The 26382-nt window shown below is 35.9% G+C and overlaps 1 protein-coding gene across 1 annotated transcript; it reads left to right on the forward strand.

Moving 5' to 3' along the window:
• Positions 1–122: 122 nt before the first annotated feature.
• LOC109113085 (3-hydroxyisobutyrate dehydrogenase, mitochondrial-like) lies at positions 123–24458 on the forward strand. The gene is made up of 8 exons (XM_042776573.1): positions 123–325; positions 1123–1283; positions 1409–1518; positions 7735–7856; positions 18322–18455; positions 19122–19198; positions 23462–23618; positions 23711–24458. Exons 1-8 carry the CDS (start codon positions 250–252, stop codon positions 23897–23899), a joined length of 1026 nt encoding a protein of 341 aa, XP_042632507.1. The 5' UTR covers positions 123–249; the 3' UTR covers positions 23900–24458.
• The last annotated feature ends 1924 nt before the right edge of the window (positions 24459–26382 follow it).

Raw genomic sequence — 26382 nt, forward strand, 5'->3', positions numbered from 1 at the left:
ACTGTCACTCTTGGATTCGGACAACACGGTCATAAGTTCACTCAGAAGCCTACAACGTCTAGCCATTCTTAATCTTTTAAGAAGTATCACCTTAATTCTATTCGAAGAAATCACAGCCGTAACTGCACGATATCTCACTGACGGTACGCAAATCCTTATCAGTGATTGGAGGAATGGTGCTGTCAATCACAGGACCCGCCCCCTGACTTTCTGACTCGTGCTGTCAACGAGGCGCTGAGGTCAAGAGAAATGAGCATGGCCGCTTTGTTTAGAGGGTGTTGGAATTTTTATAAAAGAAGCAATAAACATGTGGAGCTCACTTTGGGTATGTTGTTTCCTCATTAATTATCCATTAATAGACCATGGGGGTTAAAGCGCCGCTAATGTTATTGCAAAGAGCAGTTTGGAAATGTTGTTTTTGCTTTTGTTTTGTTTGTCAGTCTGCAAAATATGTGAACATATATGAAATATACTTGGACATATATGTCAAAGCATATGAACAGACATTGTGCACAATAAGCAAGCCACTGTTTACTTTTTGAGGATCAGAAATGTAAAGTTGTGCAATGCAGCTGGGGTTTAGGAGCTCACAGGTTACACTGTAGTTCAAAGGTTTTTTTAAAGCTGCAAACTATAAGATAAAAAAAAAATTAAATGAATTGTGTAATTCGTGTCAAATTAAAGACACCCGTCAGCCTTCTCACCAAGTTCAGATAACGGACTTAAGCTTTTTGTCACCTCACGTAGTCGTTTTAAGCAAAATAAATGTTTATTTTGTCTATATCAGAGTTTTCCTCTAAACATCTGGATGTGTAAGGATATGAAGGTCTTTATGAACAATTGAGGGTTACAAAATCTTGCAAAGACTTCTTAATAGTGTGCAGTGTGTTATTCCATGAATCTGATGTTAAACCAACATTGTTTTTTACAGAATTGCTCCTGTAAGCTCACATATTTCACTTGTCTCTCACATATTTACTGTTTTATAGACATGAAAGGCTAAAAAATAATCTTTTACTTCCAGTTTTGATGCACTCTCTGACTGTAATAGCTTTCTGTTTTCTATAAGAAGGATTTTATTTTACTGTAATTTATGATTTCTTTCTGTGTGTGGTTTTTCAGTATCCTGCAGATCAATGGCTTCCAAGACCCCAGTGGGTTTTATTGGACTGGGTAACATGGGGACACCTATGGCTCGAAATTTACTGAAGCATGGATATCCTGTCATTGCTACTGATGTCTTCCCAGAGTCTTGCAAGGAGTTTCAGGACTCAGGAGCGCAGGTATTATGTATCTGTTTCTCAAACAATGTGCTTAAAACAAAATCAGTCACCTTCTTTCATTTGTGTAGACTGTACAGTTCTGTGTATTAGCTTGTGCAAGTAATTGCCCTTGCTTGTCCTCCCAGATCCTGGATTGCCCTGCTGAAGTGGCTGATAAAGCTGACCGCATCATCACCATGCTACCGTCCAGCCCCAACGTCATTGAGGTTTACACAGGACCCAATGGCATACTTAAGTAAGTCTTTTTTACTTTAAACTCTCAACAGTGTTGGATACTTCGATACTGATTGAGTTTTAACCTATTGGAGAAACTGGTGTCCTGCATTACCAAAATTAGTTTAAATTGGATGTATAAATCTGCGTAGCACTTGTCTAGATTATTTATAATGATTAAAAATAGTCCAAGATTAACGAGTTTCCACTGACTGTATGATTAGTATAAATCTAGGCTTAATGTAGTAATTCTTTTAAATCTACCTTAATTCTGGGACAATCTGGTCTGTAGAACGCATGTAATAGTATTGGAGTAAGAGTTTTGTTGGCTTTTTATGACTGATGCTGATACAGATATCTACAGCTGCTATATAATGTATGCTGCAGGTCAAAAATTTGGGGCCTTTTTTTTTTTTTTTGATTGATTGATCGATCACATACTTTTATTCAGCAATGACACATTGAATTGGTCAAAAAGAGAGATTATTCATCAAAGACTCCAAAAATGTATGATATGTATTAGTCTATAAAAATGTTAAGCAGTACAACTGTTTTCAATAGGGATAATAAGATGAAATGTTTATTCAGCACCAAATCAGCATATTAGAATGATTTCTGAAGGATCATGTGACACTGAAGACTGGAATAATGAAAATGCTGAAAATTCAGCTTTGCCAACACATGAAAATATTACATTTTAAGATGGTTAAAATATTAAATTATTTATTAAATTGATATAATATTTCACAATATTACTGTTTTTACTTTATTTATGTAAATAAATGCCAACTTGATCATAAGTGGCTTCTTTCAAAAATTTCATTAAAAAATTAAATATTTACTCAATATATATGTTTATTATATAATGACAAATCTATTGTTAATTAAAAAAAGCTAACTGCCCACTCAGCCACAATTATCGGCTTATGTGATAAATCTCAAAAGCCAAATATCATCTGATAAATCAGCCTGGCCGATATGATTGGTTTTTAGAGTAACATTTACTGCATGTGGCAATTCTGTTCCTTATAAAAATAACAATAAAAAAACACACACAGGATTTATACAATAATTTTCAGGGGGACTTTTCGACACATTCAACTTTTGTGGCATCATTAATAATCAGAGCAAGTTAAATTATATTAGCTACTGATTACTGTTCTTTTAAATAATGATCTTTAATTAATTGTTATGTTGCTTTAAGTCAAGTCAAATCACCTTTATTTATATAGCGCTTTATAAAGTACAGATTGTGTCAAAGCAGCCTTACAGTGTTAAACAGGAAAAACGTGAGCTGATAATGCAAGAGGACTATTCGGTTGTTAAGTGGTGACGTAAGAACCGCTGTTTCCGGATCCAAGCCTCAACTTGCTTCACTTGAGAATATTACCTAAGCAGCCGTTTATGAGCACTGTTTATTTATATTAAACATTTAAGCTAAACGTTTTCAAATTTATGGTGTACACTACAGTCTCCATGCTCACAGTGTCCCAAACACAAATAATTTTAATATTTATTTATTTTTATTTAGATTTTCATTGTCTGACTATCTGGGATTTCGGTATGGAGTTAAAAGTTAGGATTATCATTTTTTTGGTAGTATTATATCGCATTTTGAGTGTATATTAGCACCTTTTGTTGTTTTCTCGTGGTATCTGATGGAGCGTTTGGAAGAGGTGACACGTGACGTCAGACTTAACAAACAAAAGGAAATCAGTCAGTTTATCAGTTAAAGTCAGTTCATTGTTGATCCAGTGATGTCATCATCCAGCTCAGTTCAGTTCTCTTCCAATAGTTTCAGTGCAGTCAAGTCAACAATGTTTCCAGAAATTGTGTCCCCAACTAAGCAAGCCAAAAGCAACAGTGGCAAGGAACCAAACATCCAACCGTGACAGAAATGGAGAAAAATAAACCAGCATGGTGTGGTTTAATTCCAGGCTGCAACGCAAGTCAGATTGAGCAGAGGACTTGTCTGATTCTCGTAGTCTTGCGCCTGATGGCAGACGAGGTCTTCACAGGGGATCTGTCATGTGTGATATGTATATTATAATTATTTTATATTATAATAAATATATTATATATTTAAAGGGATACTGCACCCCAAAATGAAAATTTTGTCATTAATCACTTACCCACATGTCGTTCCAAACCTGTAAAAGGTTTGTTCATCTTTGGAACACAATTTAAGATATTTTGGATGAAAACCAGGAGGCTTATGACTGTCCCATTAACTGCCAAGTAAATTATAGTGTCAAGGTCCAGAAAAGTATGAAAGACATCATCAGAATAGTCCATCAGTGGTTCAACCATAATGTTATGAAGTGACAAGAATACTTTTTGTACGTGAAGAAAACAAAAATAACGACTTAATTCAACAATTTGTCTCCTCTGTGTCTCTCCACATCACTGTAACGTCATTTTGGTGAATATCTGCTGAACACATACAACTTAAGCTCTTCTGTGTCAGCAGCGACACAAGGATACATATTCTACATGTATTTACTAGGGCTGTCAAATGATTAATCACGATTAATCACATCCAAAATAAAAGTTTTGTTTACATAATATATGTGTGTATACTGTGTATATTTATTATGTATATATAAAAATACACACACATGCAGGTTTATATTTAAGAAGAATATGTTATGTTTATATATTAAATATATTTATATATAATATAAAATATAAGAATATAAATATATAAATGTATATACATGTAAATATTTTCTAAAATATATAATTTATGTGTGTGTATTTATATATATATAATAAAATATACCCTGTACACATACATATATTATGTAAACAAAACTTTTATAATATATATAATTAATTGAATTTTATCATATGTCTGATCTAATAATATCACTTTTATTTGAATGAAAACAGCGCATCCGTGTGGCGTGGCTGACACAGAAGATTTTAAGCTGCTTGCGTTTAGCAGATATTCTCCAAAATGACACTACGGTGATATGGAGAGACACAGAGGAGACAAATTGTTGAATAAAGTCGTTATTTTTGCTTTATTTGTGTACAAAAAGTATTCTCGTCGCTTCATAACGTTACGGTTGAATTATTGATGGCACATGGAGTATTCTGACGATGCTTTTCATACTTTTCTGAACCTTGACAGTGTAATTTACTTGGCAGTTAATGGGACAGTCACAAGCCTTAAATATCTTAAATTGTGTTCCGAAGACTAACAAAGCTTTTACGACATGGGATTAAGTGATTAATGACAAAATTTTCATTTTAGGGTGGAGTATCCCTTTAACCTATGGCAGGTTAAAAAGATGGATCTTTAATCTAGTTTAAAACAGACAGTGTGTGTCTGCCTGCCGAACAACACTAGGTAGATTGTTCCAGAGTTTGGGCACTAAATAGTAAAAGGATCTGCTGCCCGCAGTTGATTTGGATATTCTAGACTGTAAAAATAAATAATAAATTAACGGTAAAAAAAAACTGGCAGTTGTGGTTGCCACAATATTGCTGTAAAAATTACAGAAGAAACATTTTAGTTTTTTAGATTTAATTTAAATTTACATTTAAAAAACATATTTCATTAACTGATATAAGAATATACCAACCTATTGAAGTTCTTAAATCTGTTTAGTACCCTTGTAATACTCTGACAACTACCAAAAGCAGGTGGTCAGAAAGTTACATGATGAACCAAAGCTTCTGATTCTAGTTAAGATGTAAACATCAAATGTGAAATATAAGGCAGGAAATTTTGGGAATGTCAATTTGCTTTTTTCACTGTAAATTATACATTCCTTTTCACTTACAAAAACTGTATTTTACAATAAAATGACATGAAATATCCAATACAGTTTTTCACTGTATACCATTAACCAATTAATAGGTTTTTACTGTAGCATTTTTTGCAGTCTTTTACCGTTAAAATCACAATAATTTTTTACAGTGATAAGTATTATCGTATGGCCAGAGTTTTGAGATTACAGTGGATGTCTAGGACTATAATGCGATACGAGCTCGCTCAAGTACTGAAGAGCTAAACCATTCAGGGCTTTATAATAATAAGCAAGTTTTTAAAATGTATATGATGTTTAATAGGGAGCCAAAGCAGTGTTGACAGAACCGGGCTAATATGGTCATATTTCCTGGTTCTAGTAAGAACTCTAGTTGCTGCAATTTGGATCAGTTGGAGTTCGTTTATTGAGCGCGCAGGGCAACCACCCAATAAAACATTACAATAATCTAACCTTGAAGTCATGAATGCATGAATTAATGTTTCTGCATTTGACATTGAGAGCATAGGTCGTAATTAAGATATATTTTCAAGATGGAAAAATGCAGTTTTACAAATGAAACAAAATGTTTTCAAAGGAAAGATTGCTATCAAATAATAACATACCTAGGCTCCTAACAGATGACGAAGAATTGACAGCACAGCCATCAAGTGTTAGACAGTTTTCTAGATTATTACATGCAGAGGTTTTTGGTCCAATAACTAACACCTCTGTTTTTTTTGTTGTTTTTTTTTGTTTTTTTTTTTAGCAGTTTATCCAGTTTTTTATATCAGCTATACATTCAATTAGTTTTGCGAATTGATATGTTTCGTCGGGGCGTAAAGAAAGAGGAGAAGAGAATCTATGATTTCAGGAAGCACTACTTTTAGTAGCTTAGATGGTATAGGGTCTAACATACATGTTGTTGATCCAAACAATTCTTCCTCTCCTATAGAAGAGAATGAGTGGAATTGTTTCTCAGGGAATATATAGTGTACTGTCTGATGCGATACTGTAGCTGACGGCTGCATGGTTATAATTTTATCTATAATAGTATCAGTCTTGGAATTAAAGAAGTTAATAATAATAATAATAATTCATTACGTTTATATAGTGCTTTTCTTAGCACTCAGTTGTGAGGGGGTATCTCCTCGGCCACCACCAGTGTGCATTATCCACCTGGATGATGTGACAGCAGCCATAATGCCCCAGAACGCCCACACCAGCTTATTGGTGAAGAGGAGACAGAGTGATGAAGCTAATCAGTAGATATGGGGATTGTTAGGAGGCCATGTTGGTCAGAGGCCAATGGGCAAATTTGGCCAGGATGCCGAGGTCACAACTCTGCTCTTTTTGAAAGACATCCTGGGATTTCTAAAGACCACTGAGATTCAGGACCTCGGTTTAATGTCTCATCTGAAGGACGGTGCTTTTTTACAATATAGTGTCCCCGTCACTATACTGGGGCGTTAGGACCCACACAGACCACAGGGTGAGCCCTTCCTGCTGACTAACACCCCTTCTAGCAGCAACCTAGTTTTCCCAGGAGGTCTCCCATGCAGATACTGACCAGGCTCAACCTTGCTTAGCTTCAGTGAGCAACCAGTCTTGGGCTGCAGGGTGATATGGCTGCTGGCCATTACTTCTGTGCTGTTGGGAAATGTCTACGCCTGCTGATGCTTTATTTTTCATTAATTTAGCCATGGTATTGTGTTTGTTTTCTTCTAAAAGAGATGAAAAGTAAGCAGATCTAGCAGTTTTTAAGGCTTTTCTGTATGTAGAAGTACTTTCGCTCCATGCAATATGAAATTATTGTTATAATTATTAATATTATAGTTTTGTTTTCTTCCAGCTGCTCTCCATTTTCAGAGCTGCTGTCTTTAGGACCCGGATGTACTGGTTATACCACGGTTTTGGATTGTTTTCCATAAGGTTCTTTAAGCACAAAGAAGCATCAGTGTCTAAGTGCTAGAAAAGAAAGAGTCCATAGTTTTTGTTACACCATTAAGTTTTTCTGATCTATTGGATATGCTGGAGAATTGAGACACATCAGGAGGATTATTTACAAAGCTGTCTTTTGTGGTAGAAGTGATGGTTCTACCACATTTGTTACAAGGAGTTGAGTTTGCAGCTTTAGCTATATGGAGTATACACGAGGCTAGATTATGATCTGAGATATCATCGCTCTGCTGCAGAATTTCAATGCCACTGACATAAATTCCATGTGATAGTATTTAATCTAAAGTATGATTATGACAATGAGTAGGTCCTGACATGTGTTGTCTAACCCCAACAGAGTTTAGAATATCTATAAATGCTGATCCCAATGCATCTTTTTCATAATTTTTTTTTTATTATCTTTAAGCAATAAATATAAAACATATAATATGTCTCATTTGGATTTCACAGCAGGTTAGGCTGATTAAAATATTTCTGGGCTTCTTGTTATGATGCTCTGTTCTGTGATTTTGCCCCTTTCTTAAGAAGGTAAAAAAAGGCACCCTTCTGATTGACTCCAGCACAATCGACCCTGCAGTGTCCAAAGAGATGGCTGTCGCTGCTGAGAAGATGGGTGCTGTGTTCATGGATGCTCCAGTGTCAGGAGGTATGACCAACCTGAAAACAACCTCTTATTACCATTGACGTAATATATTCGCTCAGTTTGATTGACAAGTTTATGTTATTTAAGTTTCTTGGAAGTGCTCACTGTGGAGATGCAATTACAGTGTTACTTGTTGTTTAATGATGGAAGTGTGTTCTCACTAAGGCTTTTATTGTGGTCTGTAGGTTCACAGATGTGCTGAACGTGTCTCAGTTTGTCAGCTTTTTACTCATTTTAGTTTCCTGTACCTATAGATACTTGTTCATATGGCTAATGTTCTGTCACAGATAAGTTAGATTATGCAACACAAACTCTGGAAGTTAGAATTTTGTAATTTCTTTAAAAAATTGTTTTCATTTATAAGATAATTATAGTCCCTTTTAATGCACATTAATGTTTGAATTTAAGTTTTTATTTGTTTACCTCAGTATCAGTGTAACAGAAATAATTTCCCGTAGAGATAACTGAGACAAAGAAACCTACAATTTTCCAGAAACACAAACACGCTCCCGTTATATTATGCGACTCTCTGGGAAGGCTCTGTGACAGGCCTTTAATGGCCTGAGCCGTTATGGAGGACAGCGCTGTCAGTAGCTTTCATTTTGATGGAGCTTTAATGTTGGCTTTCCCAGTGCCAGGGCCTTTCATGTAGATAAAAGGCAATAAAGAGCTGAGAAACTGTCCTGGACAAGCACATTTTTAAGATGCACAAGTTGTGTGAGTGGGGAAACTCCTCAGGCATTAAAGGTTTGCTGGTTGCATGTTTACCGATTGGCGTCTGTAGTGCAGACAAGATTTTAAAGAGCCTGTGTGTGGACTAAGCTATAAAAAAGTGAATGGGTGTATGTGCTTAAGCCTTTGGACTAGATTGAGATCTAACCCTTCCTTAACATCTTAGCAGTGATGATTTACCATTTTCCTCAGATTATATCCTTCTTTCCTTTTGGATGGAAGCCAAATTAATGACTTAGAGACTTGAAACAAAACTTTTTTTGCAAAAAAAAAAAAAAAAAAAAAAAAAATTTCCTTCATCCAAAAAAAAAATTATATTTGTATTGTTATTATTCAGTTAGCCTTTGCCATTCTGAACCCTTATGATTTCTTTAATAATCTGGTCAGTCTTTTCAATATAATGAAAGTGAATGGGGACAAAATAGCTCAAAAATAGGTGCACTATATTCCAAGACCTTGGAAGCTATAAAATAGCCTTTTGCAGAGAAATGGACAAAATTTAAGTCTTAATTAATTTATTATCTTTTTCATTGCCTGCTTATTGAAATTGCATAGACAAGAGCAATCACTATATTATTCAATATGTCTTTTTTTGTTTTCCACAGAAATGTTTAGAAATGAAAACACATTAAATTTTGGGGTGAACTATCCCTTTGAAACTTATCAGGAGGGCAAAATTTAAATTTTTTTGATTATTATTATTATTTATTTATTTTTTTATTTTACTTATTTGGGTAATATGTCTCTCCTAGGCCTATTTATTTGGCCAAAAAAAAAAAGACAAAGTCAGTTCAAATGTATTTTATAGACCACATAAGTAATATCAGATCAAAAATACAACACTAAAATAGAATGACGCACTCAACTTTCACTGAATCCAAGCATTGTACACACAAACAATAGATTATGACCTGAACATTAAGAGAGGGTTTATATTTATCAGTAGTGCGCGGCAATAGATAGTTTCTCATAGCCCAAATAATCAGCCTCCACATGTTTATCAGGTCTGTGGGGAGCATTTATCAGACCATATTACAAAATACAGCAGCACTATTACTTAAATAAACAGAGTGTCCAGAAGGTGGCACTCCAGCCATCATGACGCCATTGTGTCTGTTCCCAGGATCTTCCATCTACTTGCCCCTCATATAAGGTCTCTGTTGTGGAAAGGAGAATTTGCATGTGTGTGTGTGAGATCATGTTGTATTTTTTTAAAGCTGATTTTCTTTTGATATAATTTTATACCCTTGGTTTTGTGTTCCTCTCTCTGTGCGTCACTAAGGTTTGGCACATCAGACTGTGTTTCTCAAATAATACACTCGTAAAATGACGAACGAACTCTCCGTCTCTCTCTCTTTTTCGCTCTTTTTGTCTTTTTTGCGTAGATTTGTAATAAACTCAAAGGCACAAACCTCACTGTCTGCTGTTGCAGAACTGGACCCACAACAAACCCCCGGCTAATGTCTCATGCTCTGAAACGTGGAGTGTGTGGCCATTGCTGTGCTGCGTCTAACAAGTGCTTGGCTAGTTAACAGTAATTACCCACATTCCTCGGTTTTTGCTGAGATTGCGGCCACGCTGTCGCTCACTCTCACTATGAAGCTCACGGTGGGAAAACTTCAGCTTTCTGTGCGAGAGAGCATTTGTGTCACAGTTTTCTGTGTGGTGGGACTGGGTTAAATCTGGTTTTGTAGTGCCGTGTTGGTGCATTGCTCTCACGGTGTCTTAACCTCAAGTCAGTGTTGTATTTACTAACTTACGTATTTACTAACGTAACTCATAATGTATGTTTTTCTAACGTGGTCACTTGCGTTTTACATTTAAACTCCCCTTTGTTTTTCTTGACGTAATTTTAGGCCCTTTCTAAATATGTGAAATTATCTTCTTTTCTTCTCTCTTCTCATTTATTACCACTGATCTAACAGCCTGCATGCATGAGCCGTCTCGATGGAACAGCTTTCACCCTGCCTTCACCCATCAGGCCCATATGTAGATCAGTGCTAATAAAGGAGAAAATGACAATCTCAGGCTTTCAGATGGTTCTTTCAAAATGCATTAGAAGTTTAAAGTGACGTGTTAATGTGTCAAGTCCCTCACATGACCAAACAGACTCGAAAAGAATATAGAAGATATTTATTATTAAATGAGTGCCATAGTCAGAGCAGTATTGACTGGTAAATGTTTTTTTTTTTTTTTAACCCATTTTCTCTGATTTTCCTACATAGCAATGATGTCTCATACCTAAATGTTTATTGTAGGTAATATACATGTCAATTTTATTATATACTGAAAATGTACATACATTAATTTTACAAATTATTATTGTGGCATATATAATAATGAAAAGGGCTGTCATTTTTAAATCTTTATTTTACTTTTAATAACACAAATGTTTACAACAATGGACAAAATGTTCTCTTACTACATAATTTCAGAAATGAGTTGCCAATTCATTCAAATAATAATACATAAACTGATTTATATAATATTAGTAATAAAATCAGTGTCTGTCTGATTTATACCTGTATTATTTTATTATGATTATTATTTTCTATTTATTATTTTTGCATTATATATAGAACATTTAAATATTTTAAAATATTATTGTTGTTGTTGATGTTGTTGATGTTGTTGTAGGGTCCACCAAAATGTATTTGAAGAGTTCAGATGCAAAAGCCTGAAATTTTGCCATCTGAAATGTTCTTTTAAAATTAGCTTTTTTGTGTGTGTAGGTTCAGTAGTTTCACTTTAATTGCAATGAATAGTTCTTTTCATTACGTTTAAAGTGAAATGACTGCACATTATCATAGGATCCTTAAAAAAAAGCTAATTTTTAGAAGAAAATTTCAGATGGCACTTAGAGGCTTTTGCATCTGAACTCTGCACTCTCTTAATAAATTTCTCTATAATGAATTAGCAAAACATTTTTAAAAAATGCTGTGCTTTTATTTATATATATATATATATATATATATATATATATTTATATATATATATATATAATTATTATTTAAAATGGGTTTATAATGGAATAACCCTTTAAACCAATTTTATATAGGTGTATTATGTGTTTCAGCATAAATGGCATGCCCTGTCCCCTCTTTAATTTTTATGTAAAAAATGTGTGTGAATCTGATAAGAGTTTTCATGTTTCAGAGCTACAGTGTTAAAAAAGTCTGTTACGTTGTAAGCTGATAGCATTAACATTACTCACCCAAAACTAGGATAACTTGATGGGACAGCAGATGCCCCTTCACAATAGAAAATCTGGATTTTAGATTGACCAGAAACAAGATCACTCATGGAGAGGTGGAACCCCAGATATGTCCTAATGTAGATCAGCTTTCCCCATGCTGTTTTTGGACGCTGTGAGGATGCTCATTAATATCTCTGCCCTCTGTCGGCCGGAGCCAGAGGGGGAGGAAGAGACTGCCTGATAGATAGGTGAGTGACAGAGGAATTAGCATAACAAGATCCTCGCTGGGAAGGCCAGGGACTGTGAGATGTGTGTGAAGGGGGTGGACAGTGTCTGTCCTGAACTCCAGATGGAAACAGACCCATAGCAGCTGTCTAACCAGGACTTTTATAGCAGTGTGTGTGTGTGTGTTTATAATGTTGAGTCTGAGCAGGAAAGAATTATCAGATATTATGATAGAAAGCAATTTTAAGACTTTAGATTAAGGTTTTAAGACGTGTTTTTTTTATGTCTGCACAGTCTGATGTGTATATGATTGCTGCACTAAGAAGTGAATGAAAAGCTGTCCGTCATTTTTCGATGTCATCTGGTATGCACTTATGCCCCCTGTCGAGGAACTGTCGTTCAAAACCCCCCTCTCCCACTTAAAACAGTCACTGTGGGTCACAAAAGTGTGTGTTTGTGTGTAAACGTGTACCCATCATCCACAAGATAAGTGTTGTTAAGCAGCTTTTAAGTCCTCAATTATGGATAATTTTAAAATGCTGATGATGGTTCTATTCGACAAACGCGTGCATGTGTGAAGAGCCGCTAATCAGCATCCTTAGAGCCGATATACTGATGGCTCTTGGCCTGGGAGATCATTGATTCCAGATCATTCTTCACTTGTTGTCCACACTCAGGGACCAGGCTGTCGAGTGGCGAGGATGAGGGTGACGATGGCGGTGATTAAAGTCCTGCTTATCTGAATGATGAAGATAATTTGTGCAAGACTCTCTTGTGAACGTGTGAAGGTTTGTATTTGTTTGTGTGTGGTGGCTCGTAAACTCTTTTGCTTATGTGAACCTGTCAGTATGCCACGTAAGGGCTGCTGGCGTAGAAACTATTAATCTGTGTGAAGTTCACATGTGTGTGTGTTTTTATATATGCAAAAAGAAGTGTATTAAGTTTGCTTGGTGTTTTAATTTGTCTGAGAAAATATCTCCTTTTGGTCGTAATTATAGGTTTAGCCACATGAAGCTAGTAAATATGTTTGTTCCTGTTACACTAGTATGGACGTTCCCACTGCATCAGAAACCAAATAAAGTTTCTTAAAGGCATAGTTCACCCAAAAATGAAATCTCTGCCATCATTTACTCACTCATAGCGTGTATGACTTTCTTTCTTCTGTGAAACACAAAAGAGGATATTTTGAAAAATGTGTCAGTAGGGCTGAGAAAACTGAAAATGCGATTATGGCTTAGTGAGATTATGAAATTGCAAAGTTGCTTAAGACATGCATTAAGCACACGATTGCGCTGATAATCTTCCCAAACTTGTAATCAGAATAACTTATAAACTGTCTGTTCTCAACAAAACAGAAGCTTTATGGCCTCTCTGCGGTTTAAATACAATACTAATATTTAAAGTCATAAATATTATTATTGTGATTTTACAGTTGTATTCTAAAATAATTACAATTTTAATATTTCTTATTTTGTTGTATATTATTTTGTGGTAGTAGTGGTAATAATAATAATTAAATTTTTTTTTTTAATTTTGTAGTCTTATTGACATATAATAACAGCATTTTTGGCCAAATTGTGCAGCCCTTTTTTAAATCTAATTTTAAATCACAATCCTAAAAAACGCCCTTTGTGTTAGTGTATTTGTGTGAATCTATACAATGTTGTTGTTTTGGACCCCACTGACTTTCATTACATAACATCTTCAAAATATCTTCTTTTGTGTTCCACAGAAGAAAGTAAGTTATATTGTTTTGCAACAATGTGAGGGCAAGTAAATTATGACAGAATTTTCATTTTTATAGGTGATTTCTGTAGATGTTCAGTACAGCATGAGAAAAACTAAATTGGCTCATCAAGTTTAAGGAGTTTAGGTGGCATGAGTACTGTATGCATTTACTGGCCTGATTATCCAATATAGACAAATATAGCTTTGATCGTAAACTAAATGAATCATTGACGTCCTCTGATTTTATCGAGGTTTACCTAACGTTTTTACAGCAGTGTTTCTGGTATCGGAAACACAATAAGAACGGTTCCTAGAATGTTCTCTTGAGATCTCTTTAAAGCCCTGCCAGCGCAGTCGTTTAGAGAGACAATCGCTTTCGAATCCCTATTGTCTGTCTGCAATCAATGCTAGTCTTTTACAGTCAAAGAGAAAGTTATTGATCAGCTCAGGAGGCTAGCTGATAGATCGCAAAAAGGACAAGTGTGTTTGTGTATGCATCTGGTGGAGAGGGCTGAAAACAAGAACTGATTTCGTCATTTTGAGTCTTTATTACTGTCAGCAGTTCTAGAGGTTCAAGAGGTTTGCATGGGGTTTTTATTTGCACACAATAAAGGCTCTGAGATCTACACGCTCGATGAGGTGGTTTAAGCTCCACCATCTCGCTTTGCCTGAGAAAAGAGGCTCATATCCACAAATGTAGTTTAATGTAACTTTGCCACCAATTAAACATTTCGGTGTTTTAAAAAGCACTTAAAGCATTAACATTTTTTTTTATATGTACTGTTTAAGTTGCTGGAAAGAGAGTTTGTGGAACCTGACACCAAAAATAACTGCATACATCTCCGTCAGAGCTCACGTCCATGTGGGTTTCTTCATTATATATTTGCTGTCTTTTAATCTAATGTAGATTTGATTTTTGTACTTGTTTATTGAGTAGATTCGCTAATCTGATTTGGGTGTTCAGCTACTAATAAGAGCTACTCAGGTCAGCTTAACACATTTTAACTTTTTTAAACCCATTTCACAGATCAGCTAATGACCAGCTTTTCTGTCTGTTATTAAAGGGGTCATATGATGCTGCTAAAAAGATCATTATTTTGTGTATTTGGTGTAATGCAATGTGTTTATGTGGTTTAAGTTTCAAAAAACACATTATTTTCCACATACTGTACATTACTGTTTCTCTTCTATGCCCTGCCTTTCTGAAACGCGTCGATTTTTACAAAGTTCATCGTTCTGAAAATTGAGTTCTGCTCTGAATGTCCAGCTATCCAGTGCATTGTGATTGGCCGAATACCTCAAGCGTGTGACGCAAATGTTATGCCCCTTACCATACTGCGATGCCTAGACAAAAACAATAAAACCCATTATAAACGAGACATTTGTTGCATCCAGTGGGGACATAATTACGGATTATAATGACAATACCAGCTGTTCTCAATTCCAGTCCTCGCGCCCCCCAGCTCTGCATATTTTGTATGTCTCTCTTTGTTAACACACCTGATTCAGATTATCAACTCATTAGAAGTGAGCTCCGTGCATTAACTGTGTTCCCATTGACATGGTCCCTACACAGTGTTCATTGCTCCCTACTCCCTGAGCAGTGGAAATCTGTTGAAGTTTACTTCACTTCAGAACATTCATTCACAGATTTGCGCTGCGCAATGTCTTCACACACGGACAAGTGTGACATCATAAATACAATTTAAATTCACGTCTCGCATATTTCAATGCACTTTGAATGGAACATATATGTTCGCTTCAAATTGGAATCATGGCAGAATATCCTGTGATGTCCACTTCACAGGGCACTTACGTTCAAATAGAACAAACGTCTGAAGCGATAAGAGAAACATACAAAATGTGCAGAGCAGGGGGGCGAGGATTGAAATTGAAAACCGCTGACTTATCCTGTTTTTTACGCGTTCCGTTGCATCGCACCGCATGCACATAAAACAGTGTCTACATTTGTGTTTAGAGAAACGGCAAACAACAAGGGGGGGGTCGGGGTTCACGCGATAGCGTTAAGTGTAAATAGCAGTATTTTTTAGTGATATGCTATTAGCTAGATTCTATTTATTTCCTTAATTTTTATTTAAAAAAAATGCTTTTCTGATGTGATTTGAAATTTGAAAAGGGAGGAAAAAGTTCGCCATAAGGCAGATTTGAACCTGTGTCGATCACGTCAAAATGAATATGACCCACGTTTTATCATCTACACCACTGAATCTGATATCTGAAGACCGTCTTTTATAATGTTGACTAGCCCAATCACACGTTGGTGGGTGAAGCTGGTGTCTCTGCCAACAAGGCGACCTATTTGCTCTGATTTTTTTATTCCCAACAGTTAAACAGTTGCCCCCAGAAAAAAACACGCGGGAACACTTCCCGCGCCTATAGCTACTCTATACTGTTCAAAACTCACGTTTGAATCATCAGTGGCAAATCCTTTACATATGTAAATGTACTTACAGACTGTGAGTCAGAACAGCCGGCATTGTAGTCTTCTCTCCCAGGATCAGGAAACAGTCCTCCATAAATGCACTGCACACATCTGTATATTTGGGTTGAACTCAACCACTGATTTCTAGTCCTGTCCTCTTTTGGAATACCAAACAAAGTAGTTTCGCTTTCACAAGGAAACATGGCACCGGTGGCAACAGCAAGAATAAAAGTTACGCCGTCATTCTTTGCATGAACATTTGGGCGGCGTTATGCAAATCTTCCCACATCGTGGCATAGACATGTGGGGGGCGTGTTTAAATGAGGCATTTTAGGAGGGTGTGGTTGACTCTTAACTTTTATAAAGAATATCTCTTTGGGTTTGAGACTTTAGTCTTTGCAACTTCACAGATCTTCTTTATGCACCAAGAGCTTGTAACACTCCAAAGAGAAAGGAAAAATTATCATATGACCCCTTTAAATAACTGAATAAATACACACATTCAACAATGCAATGTAAAGAAATTAAATATAGATTTCAGTTGACATTATTTCATTATTTAATATGAAACTAACATTGCCTGAGACAAATACATAGTTTTAATTACATAGTTCATAGGACATTAAACAAAAATTTGACCGTAGAATGCTGCAGTTGACCAATCAGAATCAAGTATTTCAGTGAGCTACAATATTACATTTGTCCTTTGGTCTGATCTTTGTATTTTTATTTTTAGGCCTCTGTCTGCATTTTCATATTGCTCTTGCATTACTTTTAGCATTGTAAATATGCAAATGTGATGTCTTCATTAAAAGTGATAAACCAGTTTAATTTAAAAAAGCAGGCACATTTTTTAAGTAAAACTGTATACTAATGCTTGTTTACAGAAAAACAAAACAAGCACACACGTTTATTCTTCAAGATGCTATGTAGCATAAGGGAAATGACAGACACTCTGAGCTAATGAGAGAATTATTGATGACGGATAAGTACAGCTAAAATCAATACAGGGAAAGTCTCTCTTTTACTTTCTCTCTCTCACTCTCTTTCTTTATCTCTGTTTCATGCAATCTATCTTGCATCAGCTCTTTTCTCTTGGTCTTTAATAATTAACTTCAGCATTATTAGCTTCTCAGTATAAACAGCTTATTCATTAGTGTTGACACACACACACTAACAGACCACTCACCTCAAAGCACTGCATGCTTTTTTCTCATATATTGTATCCAGTGTGTCATATAAATTTGGATAAATTGGATTTGTGAGTTTATGTGGATATTAGGGATTTCAGTGCAGCAGATGAGGTTTTGGTCTTTAAAAAAAAAAAAAATCTGGCCAATTTTATTGCTTTAATTGCATTCTAATCGGGCAAATCCCCGGACACACATATCTATGTCAGCAGTGTTGAAAGCACCGCTCCCATGTAGAACATGGCACGCTTTAACGTGATTGGCCACGCTTGGTCCTCTTAAGGCGTGGCGCTTAATTGAACATGATAAAGTGTAAAGTTAATTACCCCATAGAGCTGTCACTCATACCCCAGGGGGTGTGTTCACTTAGGTGGAGGAGTGTCGCTTTAGGCACAGCTGTCGTACGCAAGTGTATGTGTTTGTGGGGAGGAGGACAATAGGTCCTTGTCCTCAGAGAGTTGTGAAGAATGATTTGGACAATCGGCTTTTAAAGGCAAACACTCAAATGTTGTCCCGCTGGTGCCAGACAGCTTATTAATACCCTCCTCTGCCCTAAAACACACACACACACACACACACACACACACACACACACACACACACACACACACACATACACTGTTGACTAAATCCAGACATGCTTAAGTTAAATTAGAAGGTTACATTTAGTCATTTATAATGCTTCTCAGTTGTACAATAACTGTAGAAAGGAAATGATGATCACATAATAAAAAATCTTTGGCTCTTTGAACATGTAGTATGCCGGTAATGTTGTTGTTTTTTTTACAACGTTTATGTGTGCCATGACATTTTTTTTTAACTAATTTGAAGTAAGTTTATTTTAGTTTAGTTTAGTACCACCACAGCACTTACAGATATACACACTGAAAACAATTTAGTGATTCTGTGCACATTTTACTATGATTTTTCAAAGTGTGACTGTGTTTTGTCCAGGTGTTGGTGCAGCCAGTCTAGCTAAACTCACCTTCATGGTGGGCGGAGTTGAGGAGGAATTTAATGCTGCCCAGGAGCTGCTCACCTGTATGGGAGCAAATGTAGTGTACTGTGGCCAAGTGGGAAGTGGACAGGTAAATACACGCAAACATGAATGTCCTTTAGCTTGTAATCATTTATACATTCTAGAGGTGGTGACATCAATGGAACTTCATAGAAAACCATGGTATGACCACCATGACATTTTTTGGTATCATATCATATTCTAAAATGCCCAAGTGTTTTTTTTCTTTTCTTTTCAGCATGCTCTGTTCAAACACATTTATCTGTTAAGATCAGTTTAAAATTAGATCTTTTTAAAAAGTAAACTTGCGGCTCATTTCAAATGCTGGCAAACTTAATTTCCCTCATTTAGCTTTTATATTGTTATATTGTCATCTATCCTGTGTCAAGTTTCTGAAGTGTCTTTGACACTGGTAGGTGACAGCAAATGTCTTTGATGTGTAAATGTCATGTGTTGATGTGTTCATCTGTGTTATGTCCAAGTTGCTGTAGCTTTGTTACCATATTATATCCTTTTAATATATTATGATCCCACTAACTTCTGAAAGTTACAGTATGTGTTCATAGTATCCTAAAAAGATTTGATTATTCATGATATGACCCATTTTAAAGAACACTCTAAGGACTATGTGGTGCATAACAAATTCCTTATGTGCTGTCATTAAAAGATTACTACAAAACCTTTAAATTAAATTACTTCTGTGGCTGAACTGATGTTTTGCAATTTTCTCTTTCAGGCAGCGAAAATCTGCAACAACATGCTGTTAGCAATTGGCATGATTGGTACAGCAGAGACCATGAACCTCGGAATTAGGTGAAGAGTGTGTGTGTGTGTGTGTGTGTGTGTGTGTCTGTGTGTGTGTCTGTGTGTGTGTGTGTGTGTGTGTGTGTGTCTGTGTGTGTGTGTGTGTGTGTGTGTATGAGGGTGCTCTCTAGCTAAAAAAAAAATTAGAAAAAAGTAGTTCATATGTCCCCTGCTCTAGTTTCAAACTTCCAAACGATTGCTTTGTATGAGTAGCAGACTGAAATGTAAAGGGGCCATGTCATGACTTTTTTATTTAAATAAGAAAAAATAAGTAAAATAAGGTTCACTCACTCCACTTATTAGTAAATACATATATTTATATTTGCAAAAAAATATTTTCTTCGTATTTTGACTTTCTGTCTGAAACACATGTGCTGTTTTGTTTGAAGCTAAAAGGAGTAGTTCTTATTTCATCGTGTTTAAAAACATCCTGTGAAAATGTGTAGACAGTATCCTCTCCTCCTATTATTACTGATGAATTAAGTACATTTAAAAAATATATATTATAGTGAGAACTGAGAAGAAGTGGAAATTATACCAGAGCATATTGCTTGTCAGTGTTGCTTGCATACAGCTTAATAGGTTGGAGTCAACACATTAACATATTCTTTATACATATGAAATATGTATTCATATTCACTTGAATGCAGTCTCAGATCTCATATGCACTTATACAGACTCATTTAGATGCCTTGGGTACCTGTCTGTCATAAATCTCCCATGCTGCACTGCAGCCTGTCCTCTCTTGCAGCAAACTGCACATAGAGAATGTAAAGAGGACGTTTGTTTGACTTGTTTAAAGATATTGTAACATTCTCTTTCCACCAGAAAGCAAATGGGTGCTCGGGAATAATAATTAATCCCTCACTATGGAGAATTGTCAGTAGGTTTTCCCACCTTTCTTACAGTATCTTTTGTTTTTTCTGTTCTTAACTGTATTTTTAGGACTTTCCATGAATAGGGCCCAAAATAGGGCCTATATACATTTAGGACCAATTTTGGATCCTATTCATGGAAAGTCCTAAAAATGAAGGACTTTGCCCTGTTTCCAAAATGGAGAACATCCACATTCTAAACGTTTCATTTCAATTTCACAAACATTAAAAAGAAAGTATATTAGTTTAATATTTTATTTTGCAATAACTTGCAATTACTCTGTTGCCATTAATATTAATATTATTAAAATAATCTTGTTCCATTTCATATTTCTTCCCTGGTAGATACAATTATTTAATAACTTAATAATGCAATAAATTCAATATTTAATTCAGATTGTCAATATTTTGACATTTATATGGTTTTATTTTTTAAAGATGGTTACAGTTGAGAAATTGTAGAGAAATTGTCCATGAATAGGGTACAAAATTGGGCTTACATAGAAAGAGAGAGCGAAAGAGAGAAATATTTATAATAGTTATATATATGGAGTATAATATAATATTATATATATTATTATATATATATATATATATATATATATATATATATATATATATATATATATATATAAAACACAGGATTTGTAACTCTAATGTTTTGAAAGAGTAATGAGACACCAAATTGTACACTCTTTGTAGAAAAAGGTCCTTTACTCAATTTTCTTCCCAACGAGTGCTGGATATCTCTGGTCATATGTGATGTTTGGCTTGGAAAAGAACTGTCCTCAAATGACAGTTATCTCCCCTTTTGCCCTCTCTCTCCATCTATCTTCACGTATGAATGCATATGCTGTTGTCTACACTTTAAGACCAGTAGCTACAACCGAGAATGAGCCCGATGTTTTTAATGATGCCACATACACACAATTGAGAGGCTTTGAAAGTTCATCCACCACACAATTACCCTCACACACACAGCCTGTGTACAGATGTTTAAAAAGATAATTGACATTTGGTAATAAACTCGTTTGTTGCCTCTTAAAGTCATTAATAAAATTGTGGCCTGTGTGTGTTTGCTTATAAGACTATGTGTTTATAATCCTGAGAGCACCAGGGCTTGATGAAGAAATGAGAACAAGAAGCATAGTGTATAAACATAAGTCTTTAACAAAATGGGCCCCCCTTCTAATGCAGTGATCAAACATCAAACGCCTCTAGTTTATTTCCTCCTTTCCTTTTTCTTTAACTGTAATTTACTCATCCTGTTTAACTAGACTCTCACATCTGTTTTCCTTTCCCTCGCTGCCATGGTATTAACCTGCACACACTTCACATTGATTTCATCTGCCAAATTTTCACAAATGGTTTGGATAATATCCATAGGAGCAGAAAAAAATGCTATACAAAATTTGTATAGTTTAGCATGTTGACAGTTAAGGCGCCTCCCCTTCATACACACACACTCGTTTCTTGTGCCGAGAGAGTGATTTGTGCTATAGCAGAGAAGCCAGGTTGCAGTTGAGGCGGTAACCTTTTCAGTCACTGACCCAGAACGTGTGTGTGTGTGTGTGTGTGTGTGTGTGTGTGTGTGTGTGTGTGTGTGTGTGTGTGTGTGTGTGTGTGAGTGTGTGTGTATGAGTGTGAGCTGGGGGAAGGAGGGGACGATGTTGAACATATGTCACTGGTTGTCCCCAAGAGACCGAGAAACACAGACATAAAGGGGGAAAGTGAGAGAGCGAGAGAGAACGGGAGATTGATACGGGGTCAGTCAGTGGGCTGTTTACAGACATTAAACCCCCCAAACACAACTGTCAAATGAGAGCGTTGCTCACAAACACACATATTATGGAAATTAAATTTTCCAAAATAGTCCATAAAAACAGACAGTGTGGGACGGCTGGATGGAATAATAGAAAGGGGAAAGAAATTGACTTTTTATGCACAGCTGTGTGTCCTTGTTTCTTAATTGATGCATAGACTTATAAAAGTCTTGGTGCGAGTGAGTGTGTGCATGAAGGCGCGGCCCCCTGAATGAGAGACAGGTGGAGTTACTGTATAACTGCCCTTAAACACTCATCATAATTTAATAAACATAAGAGAGCTAAAATGCGCACTTTACTGTCTCACCACCACTGCTGCTCTGGCTTGAGTGCGCACGCACACGCGTGTGTGTGTCGAGGAGCTCTTGATGTGGTCATATTTATGTTCTTGTTAAAGCAAGAGTCGGCAGTTCTTTGCCCAGTTACACATCATTTTCAGATTTCCCTCTTTTTTTTTCCTTTTGTTTCAAACTTTTTTGTCAACTGCCAATTTTTTCTTTCTTTTTGTTTTTTCTTTTTTTGTCTAAGCAAACAGTCTGCTAGTTTACAGGTTTTTTTATTTATTAGTAGTGTTTGGATCAGTAATGTGACTATTTTGTTTTAGTTAATCATTAATTCTAATATACAGGAAAAATGCAGTTCATACATAAAAATGCTATTTAAACATGTTTCTACTTTAGGCATTGTTTTAGTTTCTGAGTTCACATTTATTTTGATGTGTCAAGGTTTGAGACAATCATCCTGATATCATCATGAAAAATATTATGCATAAAAATGCCTCTTTAAAAGAAAAAAATTCTTGACTGTTCTCTTGAGAAAGTAGTTTGGCAAAATTTCTGATTATTTAGTAGAAAAATTGTTATTGGATAATTATAAGTTCAGATAATAATTCTAGTTCAGACTGTAAAATTCATAAATATTCAAAGCGTAAGGAAAATGTTTTTTTTTTTTTACATGATGGCTTTACTTTATTACATTTTAGTGTGATTACATCAAAACTTTTCTTGAAAATAATAATTAAAAAAAAAAATCTGTGGAAGCAAAATGAATATGAAGTGTATGTTTCTACTTGGCACGTGTATTTTTCTTATATTATATAGTAGAGATTTGACAGAGAGCTCTTTTGACTAAATAAGTAAACAGGCACCTAACTACACCCTAACAACAGGCAACAGCTTTCTTCAGAAAATCTTTGTTGTGTTTGCTGTCTTGTCAGTTTTGTTCTTTATTATACAATGTTATTTGGGTGCACAATTATCTGTAAAGCAGCAAAGCCCATTTCACTCAGATCTACTTTAAATGCAAGACTGAAATCACCCTGTTTCTACTATATGGGGACAGATTGGTGGGGGCGAATTAATAAGACAGCTGCTTGTGTCAGAGTTTTATTACCCCTGCGTTTGTGTGGGGGACAACAAGCGTGAGAGTGGAAAATGATGAACTACAGCTCCTGTTAAATATCAATACTGTATTATCCAGGCCCGTTTTCCACTTAGGGTTGATCTGGTCCTGAGCTTAAAGGTCAGCGTTCTGTCTGACCTCTGTCCTTTGATCTATCTCTATCTTTTGATCAGACTGGGTTTGGATCCAAAGCTGCTGGCAAAGATTCTGAACATGAGCTCAGGACGATGTTGGTCTAGTGACAAGTATAACCCTGTCCCAGGTGTCATGGAAGGAGTGCCGTCCGCAAACAACTACCAGGGAGGCTTTGGCACAAAGCTAATGGCTAAAGTAGGTGGTGTTTCTTTTGATCATATTTATTTATTTATGCCAAGTCTAAACGAGTTTAAGGCGAAACTGAATAAAACATGTTGTGTTCACAGGATCTTGGTTTTGCTCAGAACACTGCGACCAGTACACGGACCCCAATTCCTCTTGGTTCTTTGGCACACCAGATCTACCGCACAATGTGCGCTCATAGCTACTCTAACAAAGACTTTTCCTCCGTCTTCCAGTTTTTACGAGAGGAGGGGTACAGTAGGTCAAGTGGAAGTGACCCAGACTCTGCGTGAGAAACAGACATTATGATTGGCTGGTTTAGTATTGATATGCATGTGTGTCTATTTTGAAAGGGATGTTACAGGTATGTTGAGGCTAATGAGTGTAGCATTAAGAGTCTGATATCTCTGTTAGGTTGTAGCCTGGTGTTGACATTCAAAACTTTGCAGAACCATTTTTATCTAGTTCTGTATGACCGGATCAAACTGTTACTCAAGCCTGCTTACATCACACATTTACTGCAAATGTTTACAGTTATTCGTTTCCATTTCATTCTACTTTGAGCCAGTTCTGAGCCAAAATTGATTTTAGGTCCTGATCAGATGCTGCTAGAAATGCTTTAGGACGCATAAAACATACCTCATCTGTTTCAGTTTTGCTTAAACTGAATCGAAATTTTACAAAGTAGTGGGTCACTAATTTTTTCTTGAATAGTTACATTAAAGGAATAAGTCCCCCAAAAATAAAAATAAAAAATGTTGAAAATCTACTCTTCCTCAGGCCATCCAAGAAGTAGATGAACTCATTGGTTTTTTCATTGGAACAGATTTGGAGTAATTTAGCATTACATCACTTGTTCACCAATGGATCCTCTGCAGTGAATGGGTGCCGTTAGAATGAGAGTCCAAACAGCTGATAAAAACATCACAATAATCCACATATAATCCACACGACTCCAGTCCATCAATTAATATCTTGTGAAGCTGTGTGGTTGTAAGGAACAATACCATCATTAAGAGGTTTTAACCACTGCTGTGGGTACTTGTGTGGTACTTCAAACCACTGCTCCCGACTAAAATACAGGTCCTCTATCCATTATTTTGCTTTCTCCAGTGAAAAGGCCATTTCATCCAAATCAAGAGAGAAATATGCATAGATCAAGCACCGTTTACAAGTGAAAACATTCCAAAACAGTTCTAAACAAATATGTTGGTAGATTTTGATGTGAGACAGGGGATGGACTTTTTCACTGGAGGAAGCGTTATTATGGATGATAAACTTTTAAATTATAAAGTTTTAAACGGTTTTAAGTTTAAATGCCTTGATGGATTTCTTTATTTGAACAATGAGCACACAGCTTTCCGCTTCACAATAATTGAACAGTCAATAATTGATGGACTGGAGTCGTGTGGATCATTTGTGGATTTTTGTGATGTTTGGACTCTCACTCTGATGGCACCCATTCACTGCAGAGAATCCATTGGTGAACAAGTGATGTAATGATTCATTTCTCCAAATCTGTTCCAATTAAAAACAAATCCATCTATATCTTGGATAGCCTGAGGGTAAATTTTCAGTAAATTTTCATTATGGGTGAACTATTCCATTAAAACGTACCTCTGTTTTACACTAGATTATACACTTACATCTCTGTCTTTTTTGTCTTTATTCTGATCAAAATTTTTATTTTTCACAAAACAAAAGGCTTTAAGTCACCCTGGACTGTATGTACATATGTATATTTGTAATGGTGCTGTATTGAGAATGAGCAGTGTTAATGGTCTCTGCTTTACAGAGGTCCTGTTGACTCTCACTAAGAAGAGACAGACACCATCTGTGTGCTAGGCACATACACACGCCCATGGCTCAAGAATCATGGTGTGTCCTCTATACAAAAATGTTCTTGTTCATATTATGTCTTCAATAAAAAGTTAACTGAGTTATTAACTGTCATCTTTCTTTTTAAGATGCATAATATCTGCATCACCAAACAGATTTTTAAAAATAAAAACGTTTTTAAATATCTTCTACCACTGGTCTGAAAAAGATAGTTCTGACCCAAATGCACACCATTTGTTGCACTAATGTGGCTGTGTAGGGCTGGTTGGGATGCTCAAACAAAAAGAAAAATTTTTTGAGAGTTCATTGCAGAGTTTATAGATTTTTTTAAGCCTACAAATGGCTTATTCATATTTGTCTCTGCAAATTAATCTGAAACTATTTTAACATTCAAACATTACTTTTATGCAGTCTCTGTGATGTAGTGCTATTTATAGCATTCTACAATTCATATGAATGTTTAATAAGGCTGCCTTTGTGTTTGATGTCTGTTTAACTGAAGGGCCGGTGTGTTTGGGTTGGGTTAGGTAAGGACTTAATGACAATTTAACTCAGGTTTAGAAGTTAGCATACCTTAGTTATAACAAGAAAATCAAAGATTTAAAGTCATGCATGTAAGAAATGCAACTTTTTACAGCATGTGATGTTTACAAAAAGAGAAGTAAGGTTGAAGTAATGTTTCAGTGCTCAGATGAATTAGTCCCCTCACTTCCTTTCCTGATGTGGGTCCTCTTGTGTCTGCGGCCTGCCTGATTTTTTCCATTGTTCTGTCCACATGCTCACACGCACTCATGCTCTACAAATAATGCTCTTGTTTCCATCATCACAATCAGAAAGCCAACAAAACAAGGCATCACCCGTGGGCTCTTTTCTTTAATGGTGTTTTTGGTCTTTCGTTCTTGTGTTTTTATTATTCCGGCAGTGCTGTTTGTGTCTG

The sequence above is a fragment of the Cyprinus carpio genome, chromosome A19 (genome assembly GCF_018340385.1).
Source record: "Cyprinus carpio isolate SPL01 chromosome A19, ASM1834038v1, whole genome shotgun sequence".
NCBI classification, from domain to species: domain Eukaryota; kingdom Metazoa; phylum Chordata; class Actinopteri; order Cypriniformes; family Cyprinidae; genus Cyprinus; species Cyprinus carpio.